The 27253-nt window shown below is 36.8% G+C and overlaps 5 protein-coding genes across 7 annotated transcripts; all 5 read left to right on the forward strand.

Moving 5' to 3' along the window:
* Positions 1–195: 195 nt before the first annotated feature.
* Positions 196–7579, forward strand: Sp3 (phosphatidylinositide phosphatase spermathreecae). The gene is made up of 12 exons (XM_076309745.1): positions 196–378; positions 780–1156; positions 1228–1491; positions 1575–1729; positions 1800–1972; positions 2037–2229; positions 2303–2630; positions 2735–2805; positions 3544–3765; positions 3852–4165; positions 4235–4444; positions 4539–7579. The coding sequence occupies exons 1-12, from the start codon at positions 282–284 to the stop codon at positions 5519–5521; spliced, it is 3387 nt and encodes a 1128-aa protein (XP_076165860.1). The 5' UTR covers positions 196–281; the 3' UTR covers positions 5522–7579.
* Positions 7580–9190: 1611 nt separating this feature from the next.
* On the forward strand, positions 9191–11346 carry LOC143145599 (rRNA N(6)-adenosine-methyltransferase ZCCHC4). The gene is made up of 5 exons (XM_076309121.1): positions 9191–9214; positions 9335–9391; positions 9471–10015; positions 10106–10805; positions 10907–11346. The coding sequence occupies exons 2-5, from the start codon at positions 9337–9339 to the stop codon at positions 11173–11175; spliced, it is 1569 nt and encodes a 522-aa protein (XP_076165236.1). The 5' UTR covers positions 9191–9214; positions 9335–9336; the 3' UTR covers positions 11176–11346.
* Positions 11347–11560: 214 nt separating this feature from the next.
* Positions 11561–13528, forward strand: Htra2 (HTRA2-related serine protease). 3 transcript variants are annotated; one of them, XM_076309828.1, is made up of 8 exons: positions 11561–11961; positions 12043–12166; positions 12266–12352; positions 12433–12615; positions 12699–12849; positions 12916–13084; positions 13160–13330; positions 13461–13528. In XM_076309828.1, exons 1-7 carry the CDS (start codon positions 11579–11581, stop codon positions 13320–13322), a joined length of 1260 nt encoding a protein of 419 aa, XP_076165943.1. In that variant the 5' UTR covers positions 11561–11578; the 3' UTR covers positions 13323–13330; positions 13461–13528. The 3 variants fall into 3 exon arrangements, with proteins under 3 accessions (XP_076165943.1, XP_076165942.1, XP_076165944.1); XM_076309827.1 differs by having other exon boundaries at positions 12699–13084; XM_076309829.1 differs by lacking the exon at positions 12266–12352.
* A 3659-nt stretch (positions 13529–17187) lies between these two features.
* Positions 17188–20621, forward strand: LOC143146082 (uncharacterized). The gene is made up of 6 exons (XM_076310092.1): positions 17188–17201; positions 17248–17349; positions 17469–17483; positions 17609–17623; positions 17721–17984; positions 18255–20621. Exons 1-6 carry the CDS (start codon positions 17188–17190, stop codon positions 18295–18297), a joined length of 453 nt encoding a protein of 150 aa, XP_076166207.1. The 3' UTR covers positions 18298–20621.
* Positions 20622–22420: 1799 nt separating this feature from the next.
* Positions 22421–26483, forward strand: LOC143146083 (uncharacterized). Its single transcript, XM_076310093.1, is given in 6 exon segments — positions 22421–22482; positions 22545–22688; positions 22690–22800; positions 22802–22829; positions 25203–25679; positions 25734–26483. Coding segments are annotated over 6 exon segments (1572 nt in total).
* Positions 26484–27253: the final 770 nt, after the last annotated feature.

Raw genomic sequence — 27253 nt, forward strand, 5'->3', positions numbered from 1 at the left:
GTTGTAGAAACATGTGTTTTGAAAAATTCAAAAAATTGTTTAGTAATTTTTATCGACTTGCACGGATGATAACAAACCGCTGAATGTACATTTCGTTTCCTATTCGATCGACCATCTACTCTCTGATCAAAAATATGTTGGTACAGTCTGTGGAAGAAGCTTATTGTTAGTTTCATAAACGTGTAAGATGGCGAAGCGTCCGTCATAGGCGGACTTTCGTTGAGAGAGTTAACTCTACACATGCTACTTGGAAATCATCGTTTCGGAGAAAAGTTAGAAGAATGGAACTCTTTCGGACTGATGGACATTTTATTTTCGTAAAAGAGAGGTACAGTCTCTGGTGTGACAAATACACAGGAGAATTTTCTGCCAAATCGGGTGGGTATGCACTTGTCGTTGACAGAAGTGCTTATACATACACTCACGTCAAGTGCAACACATTGCAATTCCTAGTTCATTGTTTCTACATTCGAATTTAACAATTTTCTGACAAGCGCAACTGAGATAATTCAATATCCTTTTGTTCTACAAATTTAACAGCTTTGCATCAGTATTTGACAGTACAAAGTTTTATTTTACATTAAATTGCAATTAAATTATTCAAACTAAAATAAATACCTTAAAAGGTAGACGCATATGTATTTTGTAATAGATATAGTTTGTGGATTATGTAAATATCTGACAAGTATATCAACCAATGCAATAGTTTTGCATAAAATTATATAGTTTAATACAAGTTAAATATTTTTATAGTTTATTTATTATAAATTGTTTTACAGATTGGGAATGGGCCTCACCAGAGGATTTAGAATGTCTTGGAATATTTTATGGAATTGTTGGGAAAATAGAACAACCATCTGTGTTAGAACCTAGATTAATGTTAATCAAAGAAGTTTCACCAGCTGGTGAACTATATGGAGGTCACATTATATACAAGATTAAATCAATTGCATTTTTGCATCTTGGCACAGAAAACAGCGATATTGGACTTCTGCCATGTAAAAAACATCAGAATTTGCCAAAGAAAAAAAGTCAAAGTGGTTTATTTGATGTACCACAAAAAGCAGCTTTTGCCAAAACATGGGGAACTATTAAAAGTGCTACAAATACTATAAAACATACTACCCAACAAGCAGCTGCTCTTGCAACATCTCAGGTATATCAAAGATAGAATCAATAATTGTAAGAGTGTCATAACAATGAAACATTATGAAACATTATTTACAGGTAAAATCTACAGTCTCAAAACGAAATATTGTTAAGGACAAAGAAAGGTTTGAAAAAAGAATTCTAGATGAATTGAATAAAATATTTACGGAAACGGACTCCTTTTATTTTTGTCATACTGGTGACATTACCAACAGTCTACAACGACTTTGTAATACAAAAACACAGCAGAATGAGAAAGAATTAAATAAGCCACTTTGGCAAAGAGTTGATGATAGATTCTTTTGGAACAAACACATGTTGCAAGACATAATAAATTTAAAAGTTAGACTTTTTATGAACTTTTATAATGAATGTTCATTTATTTTATACCGTACATGTTCTTATCAAAATATTTCACTTTTTAGACAGATAAAGCAAACTGTTGGATATTGCCAGTTATTCAGGGATACATACAAATAGAAAAATGCAAAGTGGAAGTGGGATTCAATGATCAGCCTCAACATGAAACTTTTAATTTAGCTATTATATCAAGAAGAAGTAGGTTTCGTGCAGGAACACGGTAATTACTTTGTGTATTCGTACTTATTAATTTGTTTGTGTGTAAAAATGGTTTCCTATTATGGCAAAAGATATAAGCGACGTGGCGTTGATGACGAGGGGAAGTGTGCAAATTATGTGGAAACAGAACAACTAGTATGGTATCATGATCATCAGGTGTCATTTGTACAAGTACGAGGTAGTGTACCTGTATATTGGTCTCAACCTGGGTACAAATATAAGCCTCCACCGCATATTGACAAAGGTAATTACCAAAATATACGATTTCACATGAATTAAATAAACTAATAATATGTTTAATATTTCAGGTGAAGCAGAAACACAGATTGCATTTGAGAAACACTTCACTGAAGAACTCGGATTATATGGTCCGATTTGTATTATCAATCTTGTAGAACAAACTGGCAAGGAGAAAATTATTTGGGAAGCTTACAGTAATCACGTGTTTAAATACAATCATCCGGATATAACGTATACAACATTTGACTTCCATGAATATTGGTAAGGACTCGCGAAGCTTCAAACTAAAAAATATTACGAATTGCCGCTAAATGTACCTTTATACCTAACACAGTCGAGGAATGCATTTTGAAAATGTGTCTATCATGGTCGATGCATTAGATACGGTACTGACAGGCATGGGGTACTGTTGGCGTGATAAGCAAGGCACAATTTGCATGCAGACGGGCGTGTTTCGGGTGAATTGCATAGATTGTTTAGATAGAACAAATGTGGTGCAAACCGCTCTGGGTAAAGCTGTCATGGAAATGCAATTTTCAAAGCTAGGATTAATACCTCCAGATGGAACGCTACCGATGAATATCAGACAAACGTTTCAATTGCTTTGGGCCAATAATGGCGACATTATCAGTAAACAGTATGCTGGTACAAACGCTCTGAAGGTTCGTACTTGGTAGCGACTTGTTTCGTGGTTTCGCGTAACATCAGATTAGCCATAAGCGAAACTTTACTAGAACCCTGATACGTGGTTTCTTATTGCTTATAGGGAGATTACACAAGAACAGGGGAAAGAAAATTTACTGGGTTAATGAAAGATGGCATGAATTCTGCAAACAGGTACAATTGGACAGTAATTATGATAGATGTCCTGCATTGCATTAGACTATTATTTTCATTCACTTATCATACACGACACGTTACTTTACGATTATCATTCATTGACCAAGACATTCCGCGAATATATCATTTTAATTCCTATAATTTATTTATAATAAATTAATTATTATTCATGACTGGTATCATCATTAACGTTGATTGCGTTTAATGCGTGATTTATTTCATAAATTCCATGATCATAGTTTAAATACTGACTTTTCTATACATGCATAGTTCCTTGACACTATCCTTTCATTTTCCCATAGATGTTTTCGGCAACACTTTATGGACGACATACGTCAAGCGGCGATAGATACCTTGCTAGGGAATTCCATCGACGTTGATCAACTGAATACACATTGGTCGCATTATTTATACATCTTTAATAATTGCTTCCTCGAGCTATTAACCGCGAAACCACCAAATATAGAGCTTCAACTTGCTAATTACTCTGACTTTCATTTTGCCAATACTATGTATAATATAGTAAGGTTCGTTGTAAGCTTTGGGTTAAACATTCTCAACTTAAGACAGCAATAAAGTTTCACTCTAAATTCCAGACGTTACCATTTTTAATCTTAATCCTAAGAGATGCATTTATTCTAATCCCCTTATCTTTATAACAGAACCTTGCCACTGCTTTATTTTCCTGCCAATTTTCCAGCAATGCAAATATTTGGAAAGTCCATATTTTTTCAGATATTATTTAAATCGCTTCAAGGATGTTTATAGGCAAGCTACAATTGATATGATGTTAGGGAATTCAGTAAGTGAGGAAGTGTTCCAAGAGCGTACAGAAGAAGAAGACAATGCAGCAACAGCAATTCATGTAAAACTTCTAATAGAAGATTGCAAGAAACTACTTATACCGGATCCAGAAATTATTTTAGGCAGTTGGGGTCTTATAGATGCCGATCCTGTGTATGTTACATATTTTGTTTTTATTCTTATTCTTTGGTATACATACACCAGGTTAGCTTTTCTTTATAGTTTTTCGTTTTCGACAGAACTGGAGACCCAACAGAAACGGAAATGGACACTATTCTAATATTAACACGCGACAGTTATTACGTAGCTGATTATGATGACCAGATCGACAAAGTAACAAACTACCAAAGAGTTCCCCTCGAGGACATTGTATTGATCGAATTCGGTCAGCCCGAAAGTTCAGTTTCTCTCTTTAAAAATAAGCATTTTCACTGCATTAGAATAAATTACAAAGTGGCCAATGAATACGGTTACTTTCACGTGTTTCGCAGTACAAATTTACGTTTTTTTAATAACATGGCTGTTGTTATAAAAACTGAAGAAGAAATGATAGGTGAGACTACTTACTATGCTTCAATTATCAATTGTTAATTTGAATACTGCATTTATTTGTACATTGTAGAGTCTTTAAAAGCAGTCTGTGAAGCTATTCACATAGCAATGGAAATAGCCGGTTTACCAAAGATTCCCATAGCGATGAATGTAACATTAGATAGACGAAAGAGTAAGTTAGTTAACGTTAAAGGATCTACAGGTCTGCTAGATCTTTCATCCCTTCCAGAATTAACCAGGAATGTCTCAGAAACACAATTATTAGCCCTTAAAAGTGCAGGTGTATATTTATGGAATTAATATTACATACTCTTATTTATAGTAGTTAATATTTATATACAAATAGTAATGTACAAAATTTCGTACACCTACAGGAACAAAGGCTTTAAACAACATGTCAGAGCAATTCAGTAAATTAAATAAATTAAGTCATAGTTTCAGTGCAAGGAAACCAATAGACATAGCAAAAAGTATAGGTAGAAAGTCTGAAGCAGCCTCGAAACCTACATTTACTGTTGGAAGCAGAGATATCTCAGGAAATGTACAAGGAAAACGTAATACCTGCAGTAGCAGCAGTAGCGACGACGAAAATATAGAAATTCCATCAGTTCCCTTAGGAAAACCAGAAAATTTCAGTCATGACAAAAATCTGATGGAAGCATACACGCCATCCATTGGTATCATAATGGGGGTTAAAAATGCTGATGTAGTGGAACGTGAAGGCAACGGTGAATCAGAAAATTTATTAGTACGACCTATCAATCTACCTGATGAGAATTTAAATGCGGAAAATTTGCTCGTTCCAGAAACTAGATCTGGAACAAGCACTTTAAGTGCTTCCCCTCAAAAGACTACAGCGACCACACCAGAAATAACGATACAAAGCGTATCGGAAGGATTAACCGAAGATAAGGAAAGAATGATTCCACCATCAACATTGAATCTCTCGAAAAATATTAGCCATTCAACGGGAGAAGTTGATAGCAAGTTAATAATGAGCAATATAAATGTCAATAATTTGCAAACAGAAAATAGATTGCAGGATAAAAAGAGGTCAACATCTGAACAAGACTTGACTTTGAATATTACATCTTCTCAAAGCGAGTCTGCTTTGAAGTCTATAAAAACTAACATCACGAACGTTGCCAGCCCAGTGGCAACTACCGCCAAAGATATTTTGTCGCCTTTCTCAAAATTTGCTAAAGGTGTTCAAACATTAGGAGCAAACTTAGATCCTAGAAAGTTGAAAACAGGACAAGTAGGATTACTTAGAAATCTTTCGGACCATCATGTGGAACAACATCAGAAACTGCAAGAGAAATGGGGTTCTTGTCAATCGAAACTAATTGCTTTGTAAGTTTATTGAAGATATTGTAGCTAAAATCTGAATGTCTAGCAACGTTATTGTAATTCACAATTTAGGAAAACACGATAGTAGATAAACAATTGGAAAATCGTCACGCACTAATATTTACAATACATTGCATAATAGGCGTGAAAATACTTTTGCATAGGAATTGATAAATGTATATCTCGTTGTCACAGGTATTTTCTAGCAATAGCATTATAAAAGAATTGTATTGAATTGTAATCTTAGTGCACATGTTTAACATATTTCATTATTTTGTATTACTGCCATCTTGCCGAAAAGCTGTGCGAACAAAGTCTCTAATCAATAAGATATTTCTTATCATGAGAAAATTACCTTCTCAAAGAATAATGCGGTCAATATTTAATCTACAGCAAGTCTGTTGACATGTCAGCTTATAAATTTTCTATTATTCTACATTGATGTGAGCCATGTGCTCCTTCTCCTACACAAAACGACTATCTATTCGCAAAATGCTTTTGGCATATTTATACAAAATTTTTGTCGCGATAGCGTTTGTATCGATTTTATGAAACGAATTCTAGCATTACATTTGAATGTTAGAAACTCAAATTGTGAATTTACCAAAACCGTGTGCTTATACAATGAAATTTAATCCCAGCGCTCTCTGAAGCTCCAGTTTTTGCTGCATAACTAAATTTTCTTAGTATTCAAAACTTTATTTACTATACAAGATGTATATTTTTGTTGTGTAAGCTTATAGATTCAAATATGCAGGTGACATTTGAAAATTCATAAACATTCGTGAATTGAAAATTTATTTGTGCAGCAAGTTCAACGAAGAAGCTTTGTAGTCAATTATGTAAATACAAAAAGTTATTTAAGTGTAGTTTAATAAATAACGTTACTATTGCTGATTAAAACGAAAGTATAGTGGCAAGATGGGATGTGCAAAGTAAACATTCTTTCTGTAAATCTGTACAATGTGCAAATTAGGGTTGATAATTGTGTCAAAGTACATATAGAAATTGGAGAGCAAAGAAGTAGTAACAAAATCTTTAGAACTACTACATAATGATAAACAGAAACAAGTTTGAGACTTATTTTGGATATACAAAAAAAGAAAAGCTTTGTTTGTAATATATTGTTTTCCACATAAAATTTCAATTGAAACATGTAGATGTTTCTAAAACTATAAAAAAAATCATATAATTCACACACCTGCATAGTTACAGTATTATGTACATTATATTTAAACAAGTATAGTCAAAATTTGCATATATAACATGTATGTAGATTATGAAAAAGTATCCACTATTATTTAATACTCTATTTATGACAATGTAGACCAAACAACATAATTTGTAACTTTAGGGAGCTGACATCTTGTATATAAATATTTTAATTTAATTGTGATACTCTGTAAACATTTCATAGTTGCACTAACATGTGGTAGAAGTATTGCAAGTAAGAGTTTTTCTAGTGAATGTTTTTTCCAATTGCAAATAATAGTCTGTGATATAATCTAGCAGAATCACAGCCTAAAATGACAAAAAAGATGAGAATAAAAAGACGTGTCGATTCTCTAGATCGTTTAGGAATGCTTTAAAATGAAAACACAAATACAAAGCTGTTTTCATTCAAGTGACTCTCTCTGTTTAGCTAAATTCGATACCCAGATTTTATGATTGTTTATTCATTCCATATAGAACAGCTTATTTTTTAAATAATTTTAACTTGTGAAATATTTATTTATTGATACAGTATTATAAGTCATTGAAACAAATGGAACCTCTATATTTTTTGTTCCTTTTTTCGTGTCGAGGCAATGTATGGTCCAATTAAAGTTGAGCATTCAATATATTGTAACTGATATTATCTGTATTTTTACAATAGAACATTACAAACAATCCTGACAAACAACGCACGAAAATGTTCATAGCCTATAGAGGCTTAACTTGCCTTATATATTAGCAGTTACATTTTCGAAAAAATATATATATATATATATATATAAATATGTACATGTGATACAGCAAGCAACATTTAGCACTTGTAGAAAAAATTGCAATAAAATTCAATGAACTCTGATTAATTTATTCTTATTCTTCCCGAAATGAAATATTTTATATGAAAAAAAAATCAACAAAAATATTTATGTCTTTTTAAAATGAAAAAAGGTTTTTTAAGTTGAATCAAAATCGTTCCAACGTTCCTTTACTATCAAAAATGTACGAAAAATTAAATTGCTCTTAATAATATTATACGTACTTTAAAACAGCGTCATATTTCGCAGTAAACTAATTGTTTTGCCACGTTTTAAGTATAATTGTTGAGATTAATTCACTATAAAAACGAAATTTAAAACTACTATGAACGCCCTGTCCAAACTCCTTCGATGTAATGGATGGAAGCGTCATATTCAAAATGCTTTCGATTCTCGAATCGTAATCGATTAATTACCTGGTTTCTGATTATTATTGTTTATACTCGATGTATTTTTCGCATGATATTTATAAAAAATTGTGTGAATTGATCCCAAAACGAAATATTTTAAATGATGTATTACATGCATAAAAAAATTAACAAAAATACTTTTTTTTTTTTAGTTGGAAAAAGGGCTTTTAATATATTTGAAATTCTTATTTATAGAAAAAAAAAGTTTTCCTTGTAATATTAAATATTCGATTTAATATCTGGCGTTAAATTGTAATAAAAAGAGACTGTATCACTGCCGTTTAATGTGATAAGATTCTTTTGTTAAAATTAATGATACAAATATTCGTATCATCAAGATCGTTCCAGTCTCTCTTTACTACCAAAAATGTACATAAAATTAGATTGCTCTTAATAATATTATACGTACTTTAAAACAGCGTCACAATTTGTAGTAAACCAATTATTTCGACACGTATTAAGTATAACTGTAGCGATTAATTCACTATAAAAACGAAATTTAAAACTACTATGAACGCCCTGTCCAAACTCCTTCGATGTAATGGATGGAAGCGTCATATTTAAAATGCTTTCGATTCTCGAATCGTAATCGATTAATTACCTGGTTATCGATTATCATTGTTTAGACACGATGTATTTTTCGCATGATATTTATAAAAAATTGTATGAATAGATCCCAAAACAAAAGATTTTATGATATATTACATGCATAAAAAAATTAATAAAAATACTTGTTTTCTTTTTAGTTGGAAAAAGGGCTTTTAATATATTTGAAATTCCTATTTATAGAAAAAAAAGTTTTCCTTGTAATATTAAATATTCCATTTAATATCAGGCGTAAAATTGTAATAAAAAGAGACTGTACCACTGCCGTTTAATGTGATAAGATTCTTTTGTTAAAATTAATGATACAAATATTCGTATTGTCAAGATCGTTCCAATCTTTTTTTCTTACCAAAAATGTACATAAAATTAGATTTCTCTTAATAATATTATACGTACTTTAAAACAGCGTCACAATTTGTAGTAAACCAATTATTTCGTTACGTATTAAATATAACTGTTGCGATTAATTTACTATAAAAATGAGATTTGAAACTACTACAAACGTCCGTATCCAAACTCCTTCGATGTAGTGAATGGAAGTGTTATATTCAAAATGCTTTCGATTATTGCTTGCGATTCTCGAATCGTAATCGATTTACTTCACTGTTTTCGATTACCACGTGGTACACTGTTTAGAGGCAAAATATTTTCTGCATGGTACGTATACAAAATTTTATGAATAAATACAAAATAAGAAAATAGTTACAAATTTTTAGTCAGTAAATGTTGACGTAATTAATTATTTTTAAATCTTTTTATAATTTTTATTATATTAAGCGATGAACATGGAATGCTTTTGGTCCGATCCATCTAAACACCCACAGTGTCCACATGGTAAGTTTTAGCATTAAATGTTATATGATGTAAATGATATACAAGTATATTAAATACCTAATGTAATGTTCTTATGTAGGGCCAACTTTATTATTTGGTTCATACACAAATGGCAAGTTGGAAAAGTTTTATCTATGTGCTGCTTGCCGTGAGAGAAAATTGTGCAAATTTTACTTAAAAGAAGGAGAAAAATTAACAAAACAACAGGCAGCTAAATGGGAACAAAAAAGGAAAGAGTTTACGTCTCGTTACCATCACAGATTATTATATGTACACTTAAATAAGATAATGTCTTTGCCACCAGAAAGAAGATATTACTGTCACACTTGTGAAAAACTAATACACTATGATGATAAAGAAAAACATAAAGACCATGATTTAAAAGAAGGTATTACAGATTATGAAATGAAACATCCAACAGAAATGTTGAAACCCTTGGAGAACTCGAGACAAGAAGCTCAGTATTTCTTTTCAAAAAAGTCAACAGAAGATATGATAAATGTGCTTGTAAAACTTGGTGCTAAGCAAGTCCTTTGCATTGGTACACCAAAAATTCACGAGTATATTTTAGATAAATACGAGGATAAAATTTCATCCCTTTTACTAGATCTTGATGGAAGATTTGTAAGTTCCAAAACTTAAAAAATAAAATGAATAATAGTATTAAACCTTTAAGACAAATGAAATCATTTTTTTTTCATTATTGTATTGCAGCATAATTTTTTTGGCCCGTTAAATTATTGTTGGTATAATCTATTAAACAACCATTTTTTCAATAAAAATGCTATGCACATATTTAAAGATTTTTTAACACAAAATGGAGGAAAAGACACATTCTTAATTTGTGATCCACCATTTGGTAGTCGGATAGAACCAATGTCATGGACTATTAAGAAAATTTCTGACCTCCACAAAAAGTGGAATAATATAGCAGATGAAAATGGTTATTTGAAAATTATGTTTATATTTCCATACTTTATGGAATCCATAATGAAACAAAAAAGTAATCCACCTGATGTATCTGGAAGCTTGAAGGATTTGAAAATGACAGATTACAAAGTATCTTATAATAATCATCCACTATTTGTAGTGGAACCCAAAGCTAATAAACCACCATCCCCTATTAGAATTTTTACAAATATACCATTACATTTAATGGAACTTCCTCAAAGAGATGGTTACAAATATTGCAAACGATGCCAGAAATGGGTTTCCCAAGAGAATAAACATTGTAAGAAATGCAAAGAGTGTACCTCTAAAAATGGTTTCACATATAAACATTGTAATGTGTGTGAAAGATGTGTGAAACCTTCTTGGGAACATTGTAAAATTTGTAAAAGATGTATTGCACAAAAACACAAGTGTGGACAAAAACCAAAAATTAGTGGAAGATGCTTTAAATGCAATGAATTTGGTATGTGTACTAAGTGATACGGAGTCAAGTGTGCTCCTTTTTTTATTTAAAATAATTATTATACATATTGTAATTTACATAATTTATTTTATTATTTGTAGGACACGTTGAGAAAGAATGTAATGCTGATAAGGAATGTCATGTGAACATAATAGAAACTAAACAAGTTAAAAAACGTAAAAGTAGTAATGACAAAGAAACAATTAATAGCAAGAAGAGGAAAGTAGATAATTCAGGAAAAGATGTAATTAGAATTAACAGCAAAAATTTGAAAGAAACAATTATTAGAAAGCATAGAAAAGTGAAATTACATGCCGCATCAATTGGAATTGCAAATACAAAGAAAAAAGTGAAGAAACAAGAAATATAATTTGTCTGTTACAAATTAATGATATTGTTTCCAATGTGAATAAAATTTTGTATAAATTTAAACAATGTATTTTCATTAAAAATTGAAAATCTGTAACATACGGACATAGATACGTCAGAAAGCTGCGGTAAAAACATTGAGACCATGAATAATAAAACTGTTATTAAAATCTTTTTCATTTTATTATTTTTTTGAAGATACTTCCTACAATGATTTTCCCAATGTCTATAATTGTTTGAAGTACTATTTGTCAAATATAAGTTTTAAGATTCACGATCTACACTCCACAAATTATTCTTGATTAATTTTTTATTAAGTTTGCAAAAGGTACAATGTTCGCGCGTGAAAATCGAAATTCTAACGATTTTCTGAGAAAGAACTAGGTCTGACTAGGATTGAAAATATGGCGACTCTCTTGTTATCTCTTTCTTGGAGGGTGTCAAAGCAAAATCAACTTCAATACAAACAAGTTTTAATTTTACCATGCACAAATCGGTTTTCACAATACAGGCGCTTTTCTGCGCAACAAAAAAACCGTCAAATTTTTAACAAAACCATTACGAAGACTCTAACCTATACCATTTTCTTTGCTGGTTTTGGTTACACTTTTTATATGTGGAAAGATAAATTGTACGATCAATTTAGTAATTTGAATTTAGTACCCACATGTTATGCACAATCGGTACTGGATATTAGAAATAACAGAGACAAATATAACTTTGTAGCTGATGTAGTGGAAATATCACTTCCTTCAGTGGTCTACATTGAAATATCAGAAAATAGAAGGTAAATGTAAATGATGTATATGTGCAATGACAAAATTACAAATACGATTATTGTTTTGAACGTGTATTAATCAAGAAATAGATATGATTTTTTTGCAGGTAATACTGTCACTTCTAGCAATGGAGCCGGTTTCATTGTTGAGTCGGATGGTTTGATATTAACAAATGCTCACGTTGTAGTTAAGAAAGTAAATTCAACTATAAAGGTAACTACTATGGTAGTTTGTATAATTGTGTTTCTTTACAGTATGTAAACTGACGTATTAAATGTGTTTCCAGACATTTTTATACAATTTGTTCTACAGGTACGACTTCACAATGGAAGTATTTATACCGGTGTTGTGGAGGATATTGATATGTACAATGATCTTGCCACTGTGCGGATTAATAAGGTTTATGCACATCGTACATAGCGATACGTTAATTTTCAGATTTCTAGATTATGATAATATAATAATTACTTTTTATACAGACCAATCTACCGGTAATGAAGCTCGGTAGTTCTGCAAATATTAGACCGGGAGAGTTTGTAGTTGCCATTGGATCTCCATTAGCTTTATGCAACTCGATAACAAGTGGAATTGTGAGCAATGTAAATAGGCATTTTAGCAGAGATCAAAAAATGGGTTTCATTCAAACGGATGCCCAGATTACAGTTAGTATCTTTGTTTATTATACGCGATAAATTATATTCTTAAATTATTATATTTATTCTTATCGAGTATTGTTACTCCATAGTTTGGAAATTCAGGTGGTCCACTGCTTAACTTAAATGGAGAAGCGATAGGCATAACTGCAATGAAAGTAGCAAATGGTATTTCTTTTGCAATACCTATAGATCTTGGTAAAGAGTTCTTGAAGAAAGCAAAAATGCGGAGGGAAAGCAAAGGTAACGCATTGCACGCGCAGAATGCATATTGTGCATTAACATCGAATGAAAATAATGTTATATTAGGTTTCCAAAAAGGAGGCAATATTTTTAAGAAGCGATACATAGGAGTCACTATGTTCTCCCTTACCCCAGATCTTATTTTTGAACTACAACAGAAACTCGTAGGAATTCCGCATGACATCAAAAACGGAGTTTTTATTTGCCAAGTAATAGCCGATTCACCAGCTTATTTGTACGTTTAAATATAATCACATTATACTGTTACCGAATTAGCAGAAAATGTGCATCATTTTCTAAAACATTCCAGCGGTGGTATGCAGCGTGGTGATATCATAACACACATAAACGGCAAGCCTGTAATAAACGTCTCTGACATCTATGACGCAATAGACACGTCGCAAATTTTGCGGATAACCCTCATTAGAGAAACACAGCCGTTAGAAATAAATATCAGGCTGGAGGACGTCTAATAATCGTAGTATGAAATTATTTAACGAATCCTGATAAGCGAAATTAAAAATTAACTACGAGCTCTATAAATACACTGCGTTCAGAAATCGTTTCGAACTTCTGTTTTCATTTTGTTTAAATCGAACGTTAATTTTCAGGTGCTCCGGGATATTGTACACCGAGTTTCTAAATATACGTTTACATTAATCACGACAACGATCGTGTACGCTGCTTGCGTTGCTGTTTCGACCAATTCCTGCGTTGGGAAATTTCTCGATAAGCGAACTCCGTGAGAAAATCGATCGCAATCGGTCGGATTTATCGAACAGCTGGATCGTTCCTTAATCTTCCTCCACATTCCGTGATTGTTTCTTCTTCTTCTTTTTTTTTTAGACACGTCGCGAAGATCGATGTCACGTCGCTCGGACGCGAGGGGTCCTTGTCCTGATAGTGTACGGGGTCGTGCACTCTTCGTACACGCATCTGCATGCGTGTGTACGACGGGTGTGGTCCACCGACTCGGCTGCATTATGTTTATGTTGTTTACGACGCGGAGCGACCTCCGCAAATATGTGACCGGATCTCGGGTGAGCGTGGGTGTGGTCCCGGCATTTTTTCGAAATGATTTTACTGTCCGCGGACGCGTGCATCTCGTTGGAATTCTAACTGGCCAGGATGTGCGATACCGCAGGTCGTTCCAATCCCGAGATTCGTGAAACGAGGCGTACTTGACGATCCGCTTTGCACGCGCGTGCTTGAAACAGACCACGCGTGCCAACGATAAATCGCAATTAACTGCGGCTGAGCCGATAAGGGTAACGGCTGATGGCTTTCATTATGGTTGCAATAAACCGTGACCGAGTGGTGCCAACGATACCTCTTCCGCGATGAATAGTTATCGCTCGGGCACGGTTTAAGGCAACCGCTCAGCCGGCCAGGTAGCACCGGTTTTCGTCCACGTGCAATCAGGTTTTCCTCTACGCCTCGTTAGATATTAATTTTTCTCGATCCTCGTCTCGTATCGCGTGTGTTAAATCAGTATCGCACGAAAATTGTACAAATATTATTTTTCATCGTATGCGACAAGATGTACTATTAGTCGATAGAAACGTCTCTTTGTTTAGCTCGAAACTTTCGATCATGGTCCACGTGTAACGAGGTTTTCCTCTACGCCTCGTTAGATATTAATTTTTCTCGATCCAGATCCTCGTCTCGTATCGCGTGTGTTGAATCAGTATCGCACGAAAATTGTACAAATATTATTTTTCATTGTACGCGACAAGATGTACTATTAGTCGATAGAAACGTCTCTTTGTTTAACACGAAACTTTCGATCATGGTATTTGGGTTTTCCTCGGTGGAGATCAATTGTAATACCGATTGAGGAACAATAGAAATTTCTCAAGTGAAAGTAGGCACGTACGTACGAAGAAAGCGTGATCAATGATGTTTTGTATGCGAGCGAAGGACAATTGCGATTTGTAAACGAGGATTTTCGAAGAAGAGACTTTGTATCTATTTAGACAGCGACACGTCGTCAACATTGATCGACGTTAAGGTCAATAAGTGCAGTTGCTTCTTTAGAAATTCCAATTAATAAATTTACTAAATTTATCGAATACCGCTCCGTGATTGTTTTCTTTTTTCTTTTTTTTTAAACACGTCGCGAAGATCGATGTCACGTCGCTTGTACCATCGGTAATAAATCGATGGTGTTCGAATCCATGCGTTAAAATTGTATTCTTTAAGGTTAGCCGATATTGGTAGGTGGATGTCGTTAAGAACTAAGGAAGATAATAGAGTATGGCTCGAGATAGGTCGTATTCAACGATGCTCGCGGTTGCAATTAATGTCGTGTGTAACGCACCTCGTGTCTATATTCGTCCATGGTTCTTGGTTTTACGATTACCAGCTACACAATACATTGAACCTAACCCAAGCCTAACCGGGACGCTCTTATCGTTCGTCCCTCGCACGGATGAGGACCAATTCTCTGATTATCGAGGTTTTTGCCGCGCGTATCCTCGCCTACAAGCGTGTCTAGCGATTCTCGGTAGCTGGAGAACAAATGGGCATCAAGGTGATCGGGCCCCGGTATCTACGAACGAACGAACGAACGAACGAGATAGACCAAGGATTGCTCGCTCGCCTACACGTACTTACATGTCGACTTTCCACCGGCCGATGACCAGGAGCAAGGAATCTCCTTAAAGGACAAGATCTGGCCGGGTGGAAGAAAACGTGGTCTGTCTTTTAATAGATCCGCCGGAAAGGGAATAGAAGTAGGATCGCAATGTTCGCGATGTAGATGGTAACGTGGATCGGAACTTTTCAAAACAACGAACCCGACCAGTCGATACACGATTCAGGACATTGATGAACAGAGTCGACGAGTCTTCGAACTTGCAGAGGTGAACGCGAGGGTATCGACCAGTTTCTTTTTGAATGAAAATTGTACCAACGAAAGATGAAAATTGTTCACAAATTCGAAACAACGTATCGTTCGTATATTATGAATGTACACGCACGTAGAAAATATATGGTTTTCAATCTTGTGGAATCGAAGTAACACGAATGACTTTATGTATATAAAAATTGACCAGTTTCTTTTTAAACCAAAATTGCACCAATGAAAGATGAAAATGGTTCACAAATTGGAGACAACGCATCGTTCGTATATTATAAATGTACACGTATATAAAAAATATATGGTTTTCAATCTTGTGGAATCGAAGTAACACGAGCCATGAATCACTTATGATTGTATGTATATAAAAATTGACCAGTTTCTTTTTAAATGAAAATTGCACGAAAGATGAAAATGGTTCACAATTTCGAGACAACGTATCGTTCGTATATTACAAATGTACACGTACGTAAAAAATATTTTCAATCTTGTGGAATCGAAGTAACACGAGCCACGAATCACTTATGATTGTATGTATATAAAATATGACAAACAATCGCGAGAGAAATTCGTTCCGTTGAAGAAATTTCTATATTTTTAAATTGTGAGCGTACGTTACCCTGTTCCACGAAGAAGACTCGTTTGGAAGGTATACGGGGAGATGCTCGAGTCACGGGGGTACGTAAAGCGACACCCTCGATGGCGCAAGACCCTCTGAATGGGTTTTCTTGTTTCAGGTTCACGCACGGCTTCCTCTTTGTTCCTTCGATTTGATACAAAGGAGGAGTCGTTGCCAAGACAATCAAGCTTGGTCACTCTCTCCGGTGAAGTTCTTCCCATTGCACGGTATACACCATGAAACTTCAGTCGTATCCTCTTTCCCCGCTTCACCGTCCCCCTGACCCCCCCCCTCATCGTGTCGCGCTCGACAATGACAAATAATTCCCGCTTTAAACGCGACGCGATTAAAGCAACCGGACTCCCCTTCGCGCGGACAATCACTTTTGTTTAAACATTTTTCTACGGGATTCGCGTGCAGCGTCCGGGTCACCGCGACGCGGTCGACGACGTCAAGGACGAAGGTCGGGCGATTTTATTGGCGGGAAGGGTGGATTCCTGGATCCACACCGTGGTGCACAGTGTTTTATTCGGTGGACGATAGCGAAGAAACACAATTTTCTCTCGAACGCGTAGCTGCGTTCTCTCGAGAGAAACAAGTATGAGAGAACGTAGGTGAGAGATCGATTGCGTTAAATGTTACAATTCTTTATCTATATACGCAAACACTGTGGAGTTAGGTCACACACAATTTTCTCTCTAACGTGTATTCTTTCTTCAAAAGTATGAGAGAACATAGATAAGAGGTCGTTTGCGTTAAATGTTACAATTCTTTATCTATATACGCAAACACTGTGAAGTTAGGTCTGGGTTAGGACACACACAATTTTCTCTCTAACACGTATTCCCTCCTAAAAAGTATGAGAGAACATAGGTAAGAGATCGTTCGCGTTAAGAGTTACAATTTTTCGTCTATATAGGCAAAACACTGGTGGTGGAGTTAGGTCTGGGTTAGGTCACACACAATTTTCTCTTCAACACGTATCTGTATTCTCTCTCTTAAAAAGTATGAGAGAACATAGGTAAGAGATCGATTGCGTTAAATGTTACAATGCTTTATCTATATACGCAAACACTGTGGAGTTAGGTCTTGGTTAGGTCACACAATTTTTCTCTCTAATATGTATTCTCTCTTAAAAAGTATGAGAGAACATAGGTAAGAGGTCGTTTGCGTTAAATGTTACAATTTTTCTTCTATATATGCAAAACACTGGTGGTGGTGTTAGGTCTAGGTTAGGTCACATACAATTTCCTCTCTAACACGTATTCCGTCCTAAGAAGTACGAGAGAACATAGGTAAGAGATCGTTCGCGTTAAGAGTTACAATTTTTCATCCGTGTACGCAAAATATCGTACGGTGGTGGGGGAAAAGTATTTCATGACGTTCCAAGAGCAGCGTTCAAGGTCGCGGCGGAGGCCAGCCGTGGACCGCGAAACGCAATCACGACTCCCATTGTATCGGTAGGATCTATCGATCCACGAAAGAAAACCGGTGGGGCACCAGGCGCACGCGCACGCGCTCTCGCTTCCTCGCTCGCGCGTTCGTCGCGGCATTGATCACCCGTGCGTGCGATCCGACAGCGAATAAAGCAGCCATGCGACGGGCGTTAATGACGCTAATAATTTCACGGGCGGCAATTACACGCGCTGGATCATGGTAAGTGGTTGCGAACCGGTGCAAGAAATTTACACGCCGTACCCGATCCACGTTGGAATGGTATCCCGGGATGCCACGGTCGATTGTTCGACGGGCCTGGGCCTTTTTTCACCTCGAGGCTGCGTAGTTTTCTCGGTTCGTTTATCGCCGCTCGAAGTTCTTGCGACTGTCGATAATGGTAGCCGGAGTGGATGGTTTATCGTCGATTATGCCGATATACAGGGTAGCGCGATGAGATCTGTGTTACTCGAAGGCTCGCGTTCGTTGCAGGGGAATATCTTTTCGAAGAAACGATACCGGGTACAATATTTGAAAATTATGGTAGTCGCGTGGGAAAAGAATTAAATTCGTTGGATACGAAGTGGAGCGTTACGAGTGGTTTTCTAACACTGATTTATCATCGAGGGACGAGGATCACGTATGAAATTTAAGTCTGCTATCGAAAAGTGTATTTTATCGAAACATTATGGCTGAATTACTCCAAAATAGTTTTCTACGTGGAGAAATATTCGTGTTGTGTTTTAATCGTAATGTAAAAATTCTGACGTCACACGATTATTGCACCCAACTTATTGAACATTATCCTAGCAACTAATGATATCGTTAGATATAGTATATAATACTTGTTATACCTAATACATAATATTACGTAATGTATAACATTTGACGACTCTGTTATGAAAAAATGTAGTCCACCGAAATATGCTAACTAAATTATTTGAAAATAATTTGTTACGTAAAGAAATATTCACTTTGTATTCTAATCGTAATGTAAAAATTCTGACGTCACACGATTATTGCATCCAACTTATTGAACATTATCCTAGCAACTAATGATGTCGTTATATATAGTATATAATACTCATTATACCTAATACATAATATTACGTAATGTGTAACATTTGACGACTCTGTTATGAAAAAATGTAGTCCACCGAAATATGCTAACTAAATTATTTGAAAATAATTTGTTACGTAGAGAAATATTCACTTTGTATTCTAATCGTAATGTAAAAATTCTAACGTCACACGATTATTGCACCCAACTTATTGAACATTATCCTAGCAACTAATGATGTTATATATGGTACAGAATATTTGTTATAACTAATATATAATATTACGTAATGTAAAAAATGAAATAACTAGTCCACCGAGATATGCCAACTAAATCACTCGAAAACTGTTCGTTATATCGAGTTTACGTTGTAATCTTAATGTAGAAATTCTAGTGTCGCACGATTATCGCACCAAACTTACCGAACGATGTCCTGGCAACGACTGAGGTTGTTGCTCGAAATGTTCGCTGTGAAAATTTTACGCAAATCCCTATCACCTCTAAGCGGTCGACTACTCTCGTAACTTTCCTTCAACGTACATTATCAGCCAAACAAGTCTCGAGAACTATCTTGCACAGAGAAATGTTTTTGAACAAAAGTTGTATGGTACAAAATACGCGCCATGATTAGTTTTTTAACACTAATTTTTTATCGAGAGACGAAAATCACGTACGAAATTCGAGTCTGCTATCGAAAAGGGTATTTCATCGCAATATGATGGCTGAATTACTCGATAATAGTTTTCTACGTGGAGAAATACTTGTATTTTAATCGTAATGTAAAAATTCTAACGTCACACGATTATTGCACCGAACTTATTGAACGATATCCTAGCAACCACTGATGTCGTTATATATAGTATATAATATTTCTTGTACCTAATATATAATATCGCGTCGATATTATATAATATGTCGTTATATGTGTAATATATAAATGTTATACCTAATATATGATATGTCATTATATGTGTATAGTATATAATATTTGTTATACCTGATATATAATATCGAGTAATGTAAAAAATTTGACGATTTTCTGCTATCGAGAAGATTAGTCTACGAGATACACTAACTAAATTATTTCAAAGCAGTTTGTTATATGGAGAAATGTTCACGTTGTAATCGTAATGTAGAAATTCTAACAACCATTGATACAATAGTATATAGCATTTGTTATACCTAATATTTAATATTGCGTAATGTAAACATAAAATTTGACGATTCTGCTATCGAGAAGATTAGTCTACGAGATATGATAACTAAATTATTTCAAAGCAGTTTGTTATATCGTTTATTATATACTTAATGATTACGTTACACCTAATAGCTAAAATTACGTAATATAAAAAATTTGACGACTCTATTATCAAAAAGACTAGTCTACCGAGATATGTTAACCAATGTACTCGAGAATAATTTGTTACGTGAAGAAACGTTGGCGATAGTATTCGAATCGTAATGTAGAAATTGTAGCCTCGCACGATTACCGTGTCCCAAACGTACCGTACGCTGTCCTTTCAACGACTGAGGTTGTCACTCGAAATATTCACCGTGAAAATTCAACGAAATTACCTATCACCTCTAAGCAGTCGACAACTTTCGTGAGTCCTTCGGTCCATGTTTACATCGTATGTTTCATACCTTTAGAAATACTGTCCGATTCAATTTAAGTTTTCTCTGTAGAATATATGTGTAAATGTACACGTGTATAAAATATATAGAATTTATATATATTTATGTATTCCTGTTACGTTTCATAGCTTTAGAAATACTATTCGATTCACTTTAATTTTTCCATGTAGAATATACGTATGAATGTACATGTGTATAAAATATATAGAATTTATATATATAGAATGTATGTATAAATGTACATGTGTATAAAATATATAGAATTTATATATATTTACGTATTCCTGTTATGTTTAGAACCTTTAGAAATATTGTCCGATTCTCTTTAAGTTTTCTATGTAGAATATATGTATAAATATACGTGTATATAAAATACATAGAATTTATTATTTATGTATTATGTTATATATACATATTATTTATGTATTCCCCATGGCCGTATCTTCTGGTAGTTATAGTTTCACCGTCAAAACTTCCGTCTAACATACGTATTTGTATCATTCTACATTTTATGTTATCATATTTTACTTGTTACGTTGATATAATGGTTAAAGGAATGCTTTCGTGCGTCATTTTAATTATCCCACCTCCTCCTTTTTTCATCAACTCGAATCAGTGATTTTCTGAACTCTCCTAAGAAAAAGGATGCGTTCCGTTACTTTCGATTCCCTCGAGGTCGTTCTTTCTTCGATTTTTCAGGGTCGTCGGCATTCGTTTAAACGGTAGCGATACACTTTGTTGCGGTGTTATTGTGGTCAACGAAAAAAGAACCAACCCAGCCCATGAATGGTATGTTGATCTTCGAACGATCGTTCGAATCGCGTAAAAGGTGCACCGGATGATCGTTAACCTCGACGATATATTCGATGCCTTCGAAAGACTTTCGAGACGCGTGCACTCGATGTTCGATCGAATGCGGTTCGTTTTCGTAGAAAAGTTCTCGGTAAACTGGCGCGGAAAATTTCAATGTTCTTGTGACCAAGAATCGTCGTTCCATTCGCTCTATTTTCCGTTTCCATGGTACTCGTGGAACTCGTGGCACCGACGTCCCGGTTCCAAGTGACACCGTGCTCTCGATGTTCGCGAATCTTTCAAAACCGCTCGAACGCGGTTTATTTTCGTAGAAAAGTTCTCGGTAAACTGGCGCGGAAAATTTCAATATTCTCCATCGAGGATCATGGTTTTGTTCTATTTCCCGCTTCCATGGCTCTCGTGGAACTCGTAACACCGACGTCCAAGTTCCACGAGACACCGTGCTCTCGATGTTCGCGAATCTTTCAAAACCACTCGAACGCGGTTCATTTTCATAGAAAAGTTCTCGGTAAACTGGCGCGGACAATTTCAATGTTCTTGTAACCAAGAATCGTCGTTCCATTCGATCTATTTTCCGTTTCCATGGTACTCGTGGAACTCGTGACACCGACGTCCCGGTTCCAAGTGACACCGTGCTCTCAATGCTCGCGAATCTTTCAAAACCGATCGAACGCGGTTCGTTTTTATAGAAAAGTTCTCGGTAAACTAGCGCGGAAAATTTCAATGTTCTTGTAACTAAGAATCATGGTTCGATTCGCTCTATTTTCCGTTTCCATGGAACCATCGTGGAACTTGTGACACCGACGTCCCGGTTTCTTGCTCTCAATTTTCGCGAATCTTTCAAAATCGATCGAACGTGGTTCGTTGTCGTAGAAAAGTTCTCGGTAAACTGGCGCGGACAATTTCAATGTTCTTGTAACGAAGAATCGTGGTTCCATTCGCTCTATTTTCAACTTCTATGGTACTTGTGGAACTGGTGACACCGACGTCCCGGTTTCAGGTGACACCGTGCTCTCGATGTTCGCGAATCTTTCAAAACCGATCGAACGCGTTTCGTTTTCGTAGAAAAGTTCTCGGTAAACTAGCGCGGAAGATTTCAATGTTCTTGTAACCAAGAATCGTGGTTCCATTCGCTCTATTTTCAACTTCTATGGTACTTGTGGAACTGGTGGCGTGCGACGTCCCGGTTCCAGGAGACGCGGATCTAGCTCTGTGGTCTCGAGCACGGCCGTGATCGAGAAAAAGCACAAACCGGGCGAATAAAAATGTCCAAGAAGAGGCGATCGCCCGCGGAGGGCGTGGCAAAGACGTGCTGCTCGCGTGGATCCGGATCCTGGATCGAGGGATCCCGTCTCCGAGTATTCGGTGAACGGATCCGCCTGTCCTTCGGCGGTTCCTCTGGTTCCTGGTTCGAAGACACGATGCAGCCGACTCGCTCGTCCCCTCCGCCATGTATATAAGTCAAAACCAGATCGGAAGCAAGGTGCATAGGCCGAACAGTCCTTCGCTGAGCAAGGAGGTTCTCGCAGGAATACACGTACCGCACGATGCAGGGCCTGGTAAGTGCGACTCTCAGCAATCCCTTTATTCTCGCCGATCGATGCCTCGCTTTAACGAGGGATGGATCCGATAGGGTACCAGTTGGGTAGATTTCACCAAGTCATCGGTTTCGCGCTACTCTAATGTCTGTTAGAATTCATTCTTCAAAGTCTGGAGATACTTGGTGCTTTCAACGAAACTGAAGGGTCTTGTGTTGACCTTTCGAGTGTCACGATAGGCTTTGGTATTCGATCGTTGCTTCGAATTTTTTTACATTGGGGAATGATGGAAAAGTTCGATATACTAGATTGGTATACTAGATTGTAGATATTTGGTATACTAGATTGTATATATTTGGTATACCAGATTGTAGATATTTGGCATACTAGATTGTAGATATTTGGTATACTAGATTGTAGATATTTGGTATTCTAGATTGTAGATATTTGGCATACTAGATTGCAAATATTTGGTATACTAGATTGTAGATATTTGGTATACTAGATTGTAGATAAGGACGGTAATTTGAAAATTTGCAAACATCAGAGTTCGTGTTTTGGGAACGTTTTTATATTATTTGGACGTTTCGGTGAAAATTGTCCTAAATTTGAAAATCATATGTATTTTAACGCGTTGAGGTTCCGTGTTCTATGTTTATTGTTCGAATACCACGAGCGATACTAGACTGTAGATAAGGACGGTAATTTGAAAGTTTGTAAACATCGGAGTTCGAGTTTTGGGAACCTTTTTATATTATTTTGAATTTAATTTGAAAATCATATGTATTGTTCGAATACAACGAGCGACATATACTATTTGTCTTCAAGATGTTTTGGAAAATCACAGTCCTGGGTTAATCGGATTCGAACCGTGCTCGCGGCGATTTCGTTTCGGGATACTGTTGAAATTCAAACGAGCTATGCCAGTTACGAAATCAATGCGGGGGGAACGAAGTCTGGACCCTTTCGTTTTCACGTGGCTCCCTTCTGCGTGTTTCCGCTCGCCGCGGCTGTGCCCACTCGTTCGTCTCTTATTGGATCGTAAAGAGAGCTGGATCCCCAGGCTCATGCAAGTATAAACTTATCCCCTCTTGTGTGACGGGAAGAGAACACAGGACGTTATCGACGTAGGGCGTAAAATTCCAACGATTTCGTTGGTCACCAAAGGATCAAAAATTTCGCGACCGTGTTTCCCTATCATTGGGAAATCCCCCGAGGTGCACTTTCCCATTGGAAATTAAAATTACGTTCCACGATTGGTAGCTACGATTTTTCGTACAAATTCTTCGGCAATTTTGCAAGTCGTTCGCAAGTATAAATAAAGAGGAAGTACTATTCGAGTATTGGAAACGATATCAACGTGCAACAATTGTTGACACGCGCAACGAATTATTTCCGGTAACGTTTTCGACCTGTGTGCTTCTCGCAATTAATTTATAATTGGAAAAGATATTTTCACGATTTTATAAACGTGTGTAGATCGATCGTGTCGTAATCAATATTATCACTTTGTGTCTCTTCTGTACGTTACTTCTTGTTAGGATACATTGCGTTAAGTGTTAAAATCAACAAATAATAATAATAATAATACAATCTATCGTGAAATTCACTTGTCGCTCTTTTCAGAGTTTCTTTTACAATATTTCTACGTTTTGTTTCGCTTACGTAGGTTATATATACCACACATGCAGTTGGGTGCACAGGTACTGGGTTAATTTTCAAATGCACTTTTCTCGAAAACAAAGCCTCTCGTGCAATTTTCTTATTTCATATTTTCCTTTCGTTTCGAGCCACAGAATCTGCCCGATCCTATTTTAATCCACGTTGTATACATACGTGCACACGTACTAAGTTAATTTCCAGATGCATTTTTCTAAAGAACAAAGCCTCCTATGCAATTCTCTCGATTCTTCGTCTCTCAATTTATGTTACAAAGTCTTCCTGACCCTATTCTCACCACAAATTTGAATCCACGTTGTATACATACGTGTACACATATTAAGTTAATTTCCAAATGCATTTTTCTAAAGTACAAAACCTCCTATGCAATTCTCTCGATTCTTCGTCTCTCAATTTATGTTACAAAATCTTCCCGATCCTATTTTCACCACAAATTTTAACCCACGTTGTATGCATACGTGCACACATATTAAGTTAATTTTCAGATGCATTTTTCTAAAGTACAAAGCCTCCTATGTAACTTTCGATTTTTCGTCTCTCAATTTATGTTACAAAATCTTCCGGATCCTATTTTCACCACAAATTTTAATCCACGTTGTGCACATAATAGTTACTTTCGTCCCTAGAGTCCCTCTGACCCCATTGGTGGGACGAATTTCGGTCCACGGTGTATACGGGGCTAACACGGCCGAGTAAATTAATTCTTCTTCGCAGATCCCATTGATAGTGACGCTGAGCTTGGTCTCGGGCGCGCAGCTGAAGCTGTTGCCGTACGCGTATCTCTCGAGCCCGCTTCCGGTTTACCATCAGTACCAGAACACGAGGACAGGGGAGCACGCTTACAGTTACGCCGGTGGCCCGTCGGCCAAGGAGGAGATCAAAGACGCCGATGGGGTCACCCGTGGTTCTTACAGCTACGTGGACGCGAACGGGATCCTCCAATCTGTCTTCTACGTTGCGGACGAGCACGGTTTCCGCGTGGCGGCGACAGATCTGCCCACCGATGGCAATCTGAACCTGGAGACCAGTCACGTCCTCTTGGCCAGAAGCGTCGACGACCATGAGAGCCCCACTCGCAGGAAACGTAGCATCCAAGACCCTAACGAGACCCCGGTACAGTCCAATCCGAGCCAGAAGGTCGAAGAAAGTGTCCCCGGTCAACGAACGATCAACGAGAAACCAGAGGCGTCGGTGATCGCCACCGCTCACCAGAGCCAGGTGGAGCTGGTCAATCGTGAAGCCAAGTTGGAGCCCGTGATCATCACCAGTGAGATACCATTGGCAACCTCTCATCAGAGTCAAGTTCAAATCCACAAAAACGCTCAAGTTCAACTACCAGCGATTGACCTAGCGATCAAGGAGAACCTTCCTTCCATTCTACCTGTCCCGACACTGCTGGCTAAACTCCCTCTGTTGACTCCGTTGCCTTCCTATCACGAGAATCGTATCGAGTTGCACAAACAGCTGGGCCTGGAGGGCCAGAGGCTCAAAGACGCGGTGAAGATCGACCAAGAGCCTCTGACGATCGTCCAGACACCTGAGGCGGCTCTTTCGTTGGTTCCTCTGGTCGCTAAAGAAGCTTTACCCATTCTACCCACTGTCCTGGCCAAAGAATCTCTTTCCGTAGTCCCAGCCGTGTCTCTGGGCAGTGGTTCGGTGACCACTTCCATCAGCAGTCACGGTATCAGTCAAGTTCATCCTTCCAAGGTTCTGAAGGAACCACTCGTCGCAGGTGTCCTCGCCAAGGAAGTACCTATCATCGAGACGAAGACCGTAGTGGCACCTGTCGTTGCTAAGGAAGCTGTTCCAGTGGTGCCAGTTCTGAAGGAAGCTGCGAGTCTCGGTACAGCTACGTCCACTGCTTCGATCACCAGCTATGGGGTCAGTCAGATTCACGGGGATTCGAAGGTGAAGCTCGAGCCGACGTTGCTGGTCAAAACCACGCCTCTGGCTCATTTGCAACCGTTGGTTCATTTCCCGCTGTATCTTCATTAAACTAGTGGATACATTACCGGGTTGGACGAGACAGGCACGTTTTATGGGAAACGATACGGTGTACGCGAGATGGGTAGCAAAGATGAGACGTCCGCGACCTCTGACCGATCCAGAGTAAACGCTGGTTACGATGGGAGATTTTTCAGGTCGCCTTGCATCTGAGAACGGTTGGCGAGAGTGTCGACCGGATGATCGATCGTGGATTCGTTCTGTCGATAGCTCGCCCCCTCTTTTTGGGAGCATCATTCCTTGTACTTCATCGCCTCTTCATTTTAGCATCCGGAATCGTTTGACGGTCGATCTTGTATTTAAATTATCGTTCATGATTCACTCGAAAATAAAAACGACTTGTGTGTGGTACGTTTTGTTGTCGATACGTTGCTCCTTTCCGTCGATCACTCGATCCGTGTATAATTCTTATTTTTAACCAAGAACATTGAAACTGCCGCTTGAAAGCGGGGTGGGTGGCGATTTCTGTTCCGAAAAGAGGTTAACAAGAATCGCGTTACGCAAGTATCGCAAGTTTGGAGAAAATTACCCGCTGTAAGGATTGTTACTCGAAAGCGGGCAATTACTGTACATTATTTCGAACAATAGATCCTTTTCGATTTGGTGGATCACTCGATCCGTGTACAATTCTCTTTTCTAACCAAGAACATTGAAAATGCCGCTTGAAAGCGGGTTAAGTGGCGATTTTTGTTCCGAAAAGAGGTTAACAAGGACCGCGTTACGCAAGTATCGCAAGTTTGGAGAAAATTACCCGGTGTAAG

This window comes from Ptiloglossa arizonensis, chromosome 4 (assembly GCF_051014685.1).
Source record: "Ptiloglossa arizonensis isolate GNS036 chromosome 4, iyPtiAriz1_principal, whole genome shotgun sequence".
Lineage (NCBI taxonomy): Eukaryota > Metazoa > Arthropoda > Insecta > Hymenoptera > Colletidae > Ptiloglossa > Ptiloglossa arizonensis.

Bases quoted from the DNA above. Each gene is read 5' to 3' on its own strand.
- Sp3 (XM_076309745.1), top strand. From the start codon at position 282: ATGGAACTCTTTCGGACTGATGGACATTTTATTTTCGTAAAAGAGAGG. The intron at 1,157-1,227 runs GTATATCAAAGA...CATTATTTACAG, and splicing joins CTGCTCTTGCAACATCTCAG to GTAAAATCTACAGTCTCAAA. The intron at 1,973-2,036 runs GTAATTACCAAA...TTAATATTTCAG, and splicing joins TCCACCGCATATTGACAAAG to GTGAAGCAGAAACACAGATT.
- LOC143145599 (XM_076309121.1), top strand. From the start codon at position 9,337: ATGAACATGGAATGCTTTTGGTCCGATCCATCTAAACACCCACAGTGT. The intron at 9,392-9,470 runs GTAAGTTTTAGC...GTTCTTATGTAG, and splicing joins ACACCCACAGTGTCCACATG to GGCCAACTTTATTATTTGGT. The intron at 10,806-10,906 runs GTATGTGTACTA...TATTATTTGTAG, and splicing joins CTTTAAATGCAATGAATTTG to GACACGTTGAGAAAGAATGT.
- Htra2 (XM_076309827.1), top strand. From the start codon at position 11,579: ATGGCGACTCTCTTGTTATCTCTTTCTTGGAGGGTGTCAAAGCAAAAT. The intron at 12,167-12,265 runs GTAACTACTATG...TTTGTTCTACAG, and splicing joins AAGTAAATTCAACTATAAAG to GTACGACTTCACAATGGAAG. The intron at 12,353-12,432 runs GTTTATGCACAT...CTTTTTATACAG, and splicing joins CCACTGTGCGGATTAATAAG to ACCAATCTACCGGTAATGAA.
- LOC143146082 (XM_076310092.1), top strand. The intron at 17,985-18,254 runs GTAAGTGGTTGC...CGTTCGTTGCAG, and splicing joins ATTACACGCGCTGGATCATG to GGGAATATCTTTTCGAAGAA.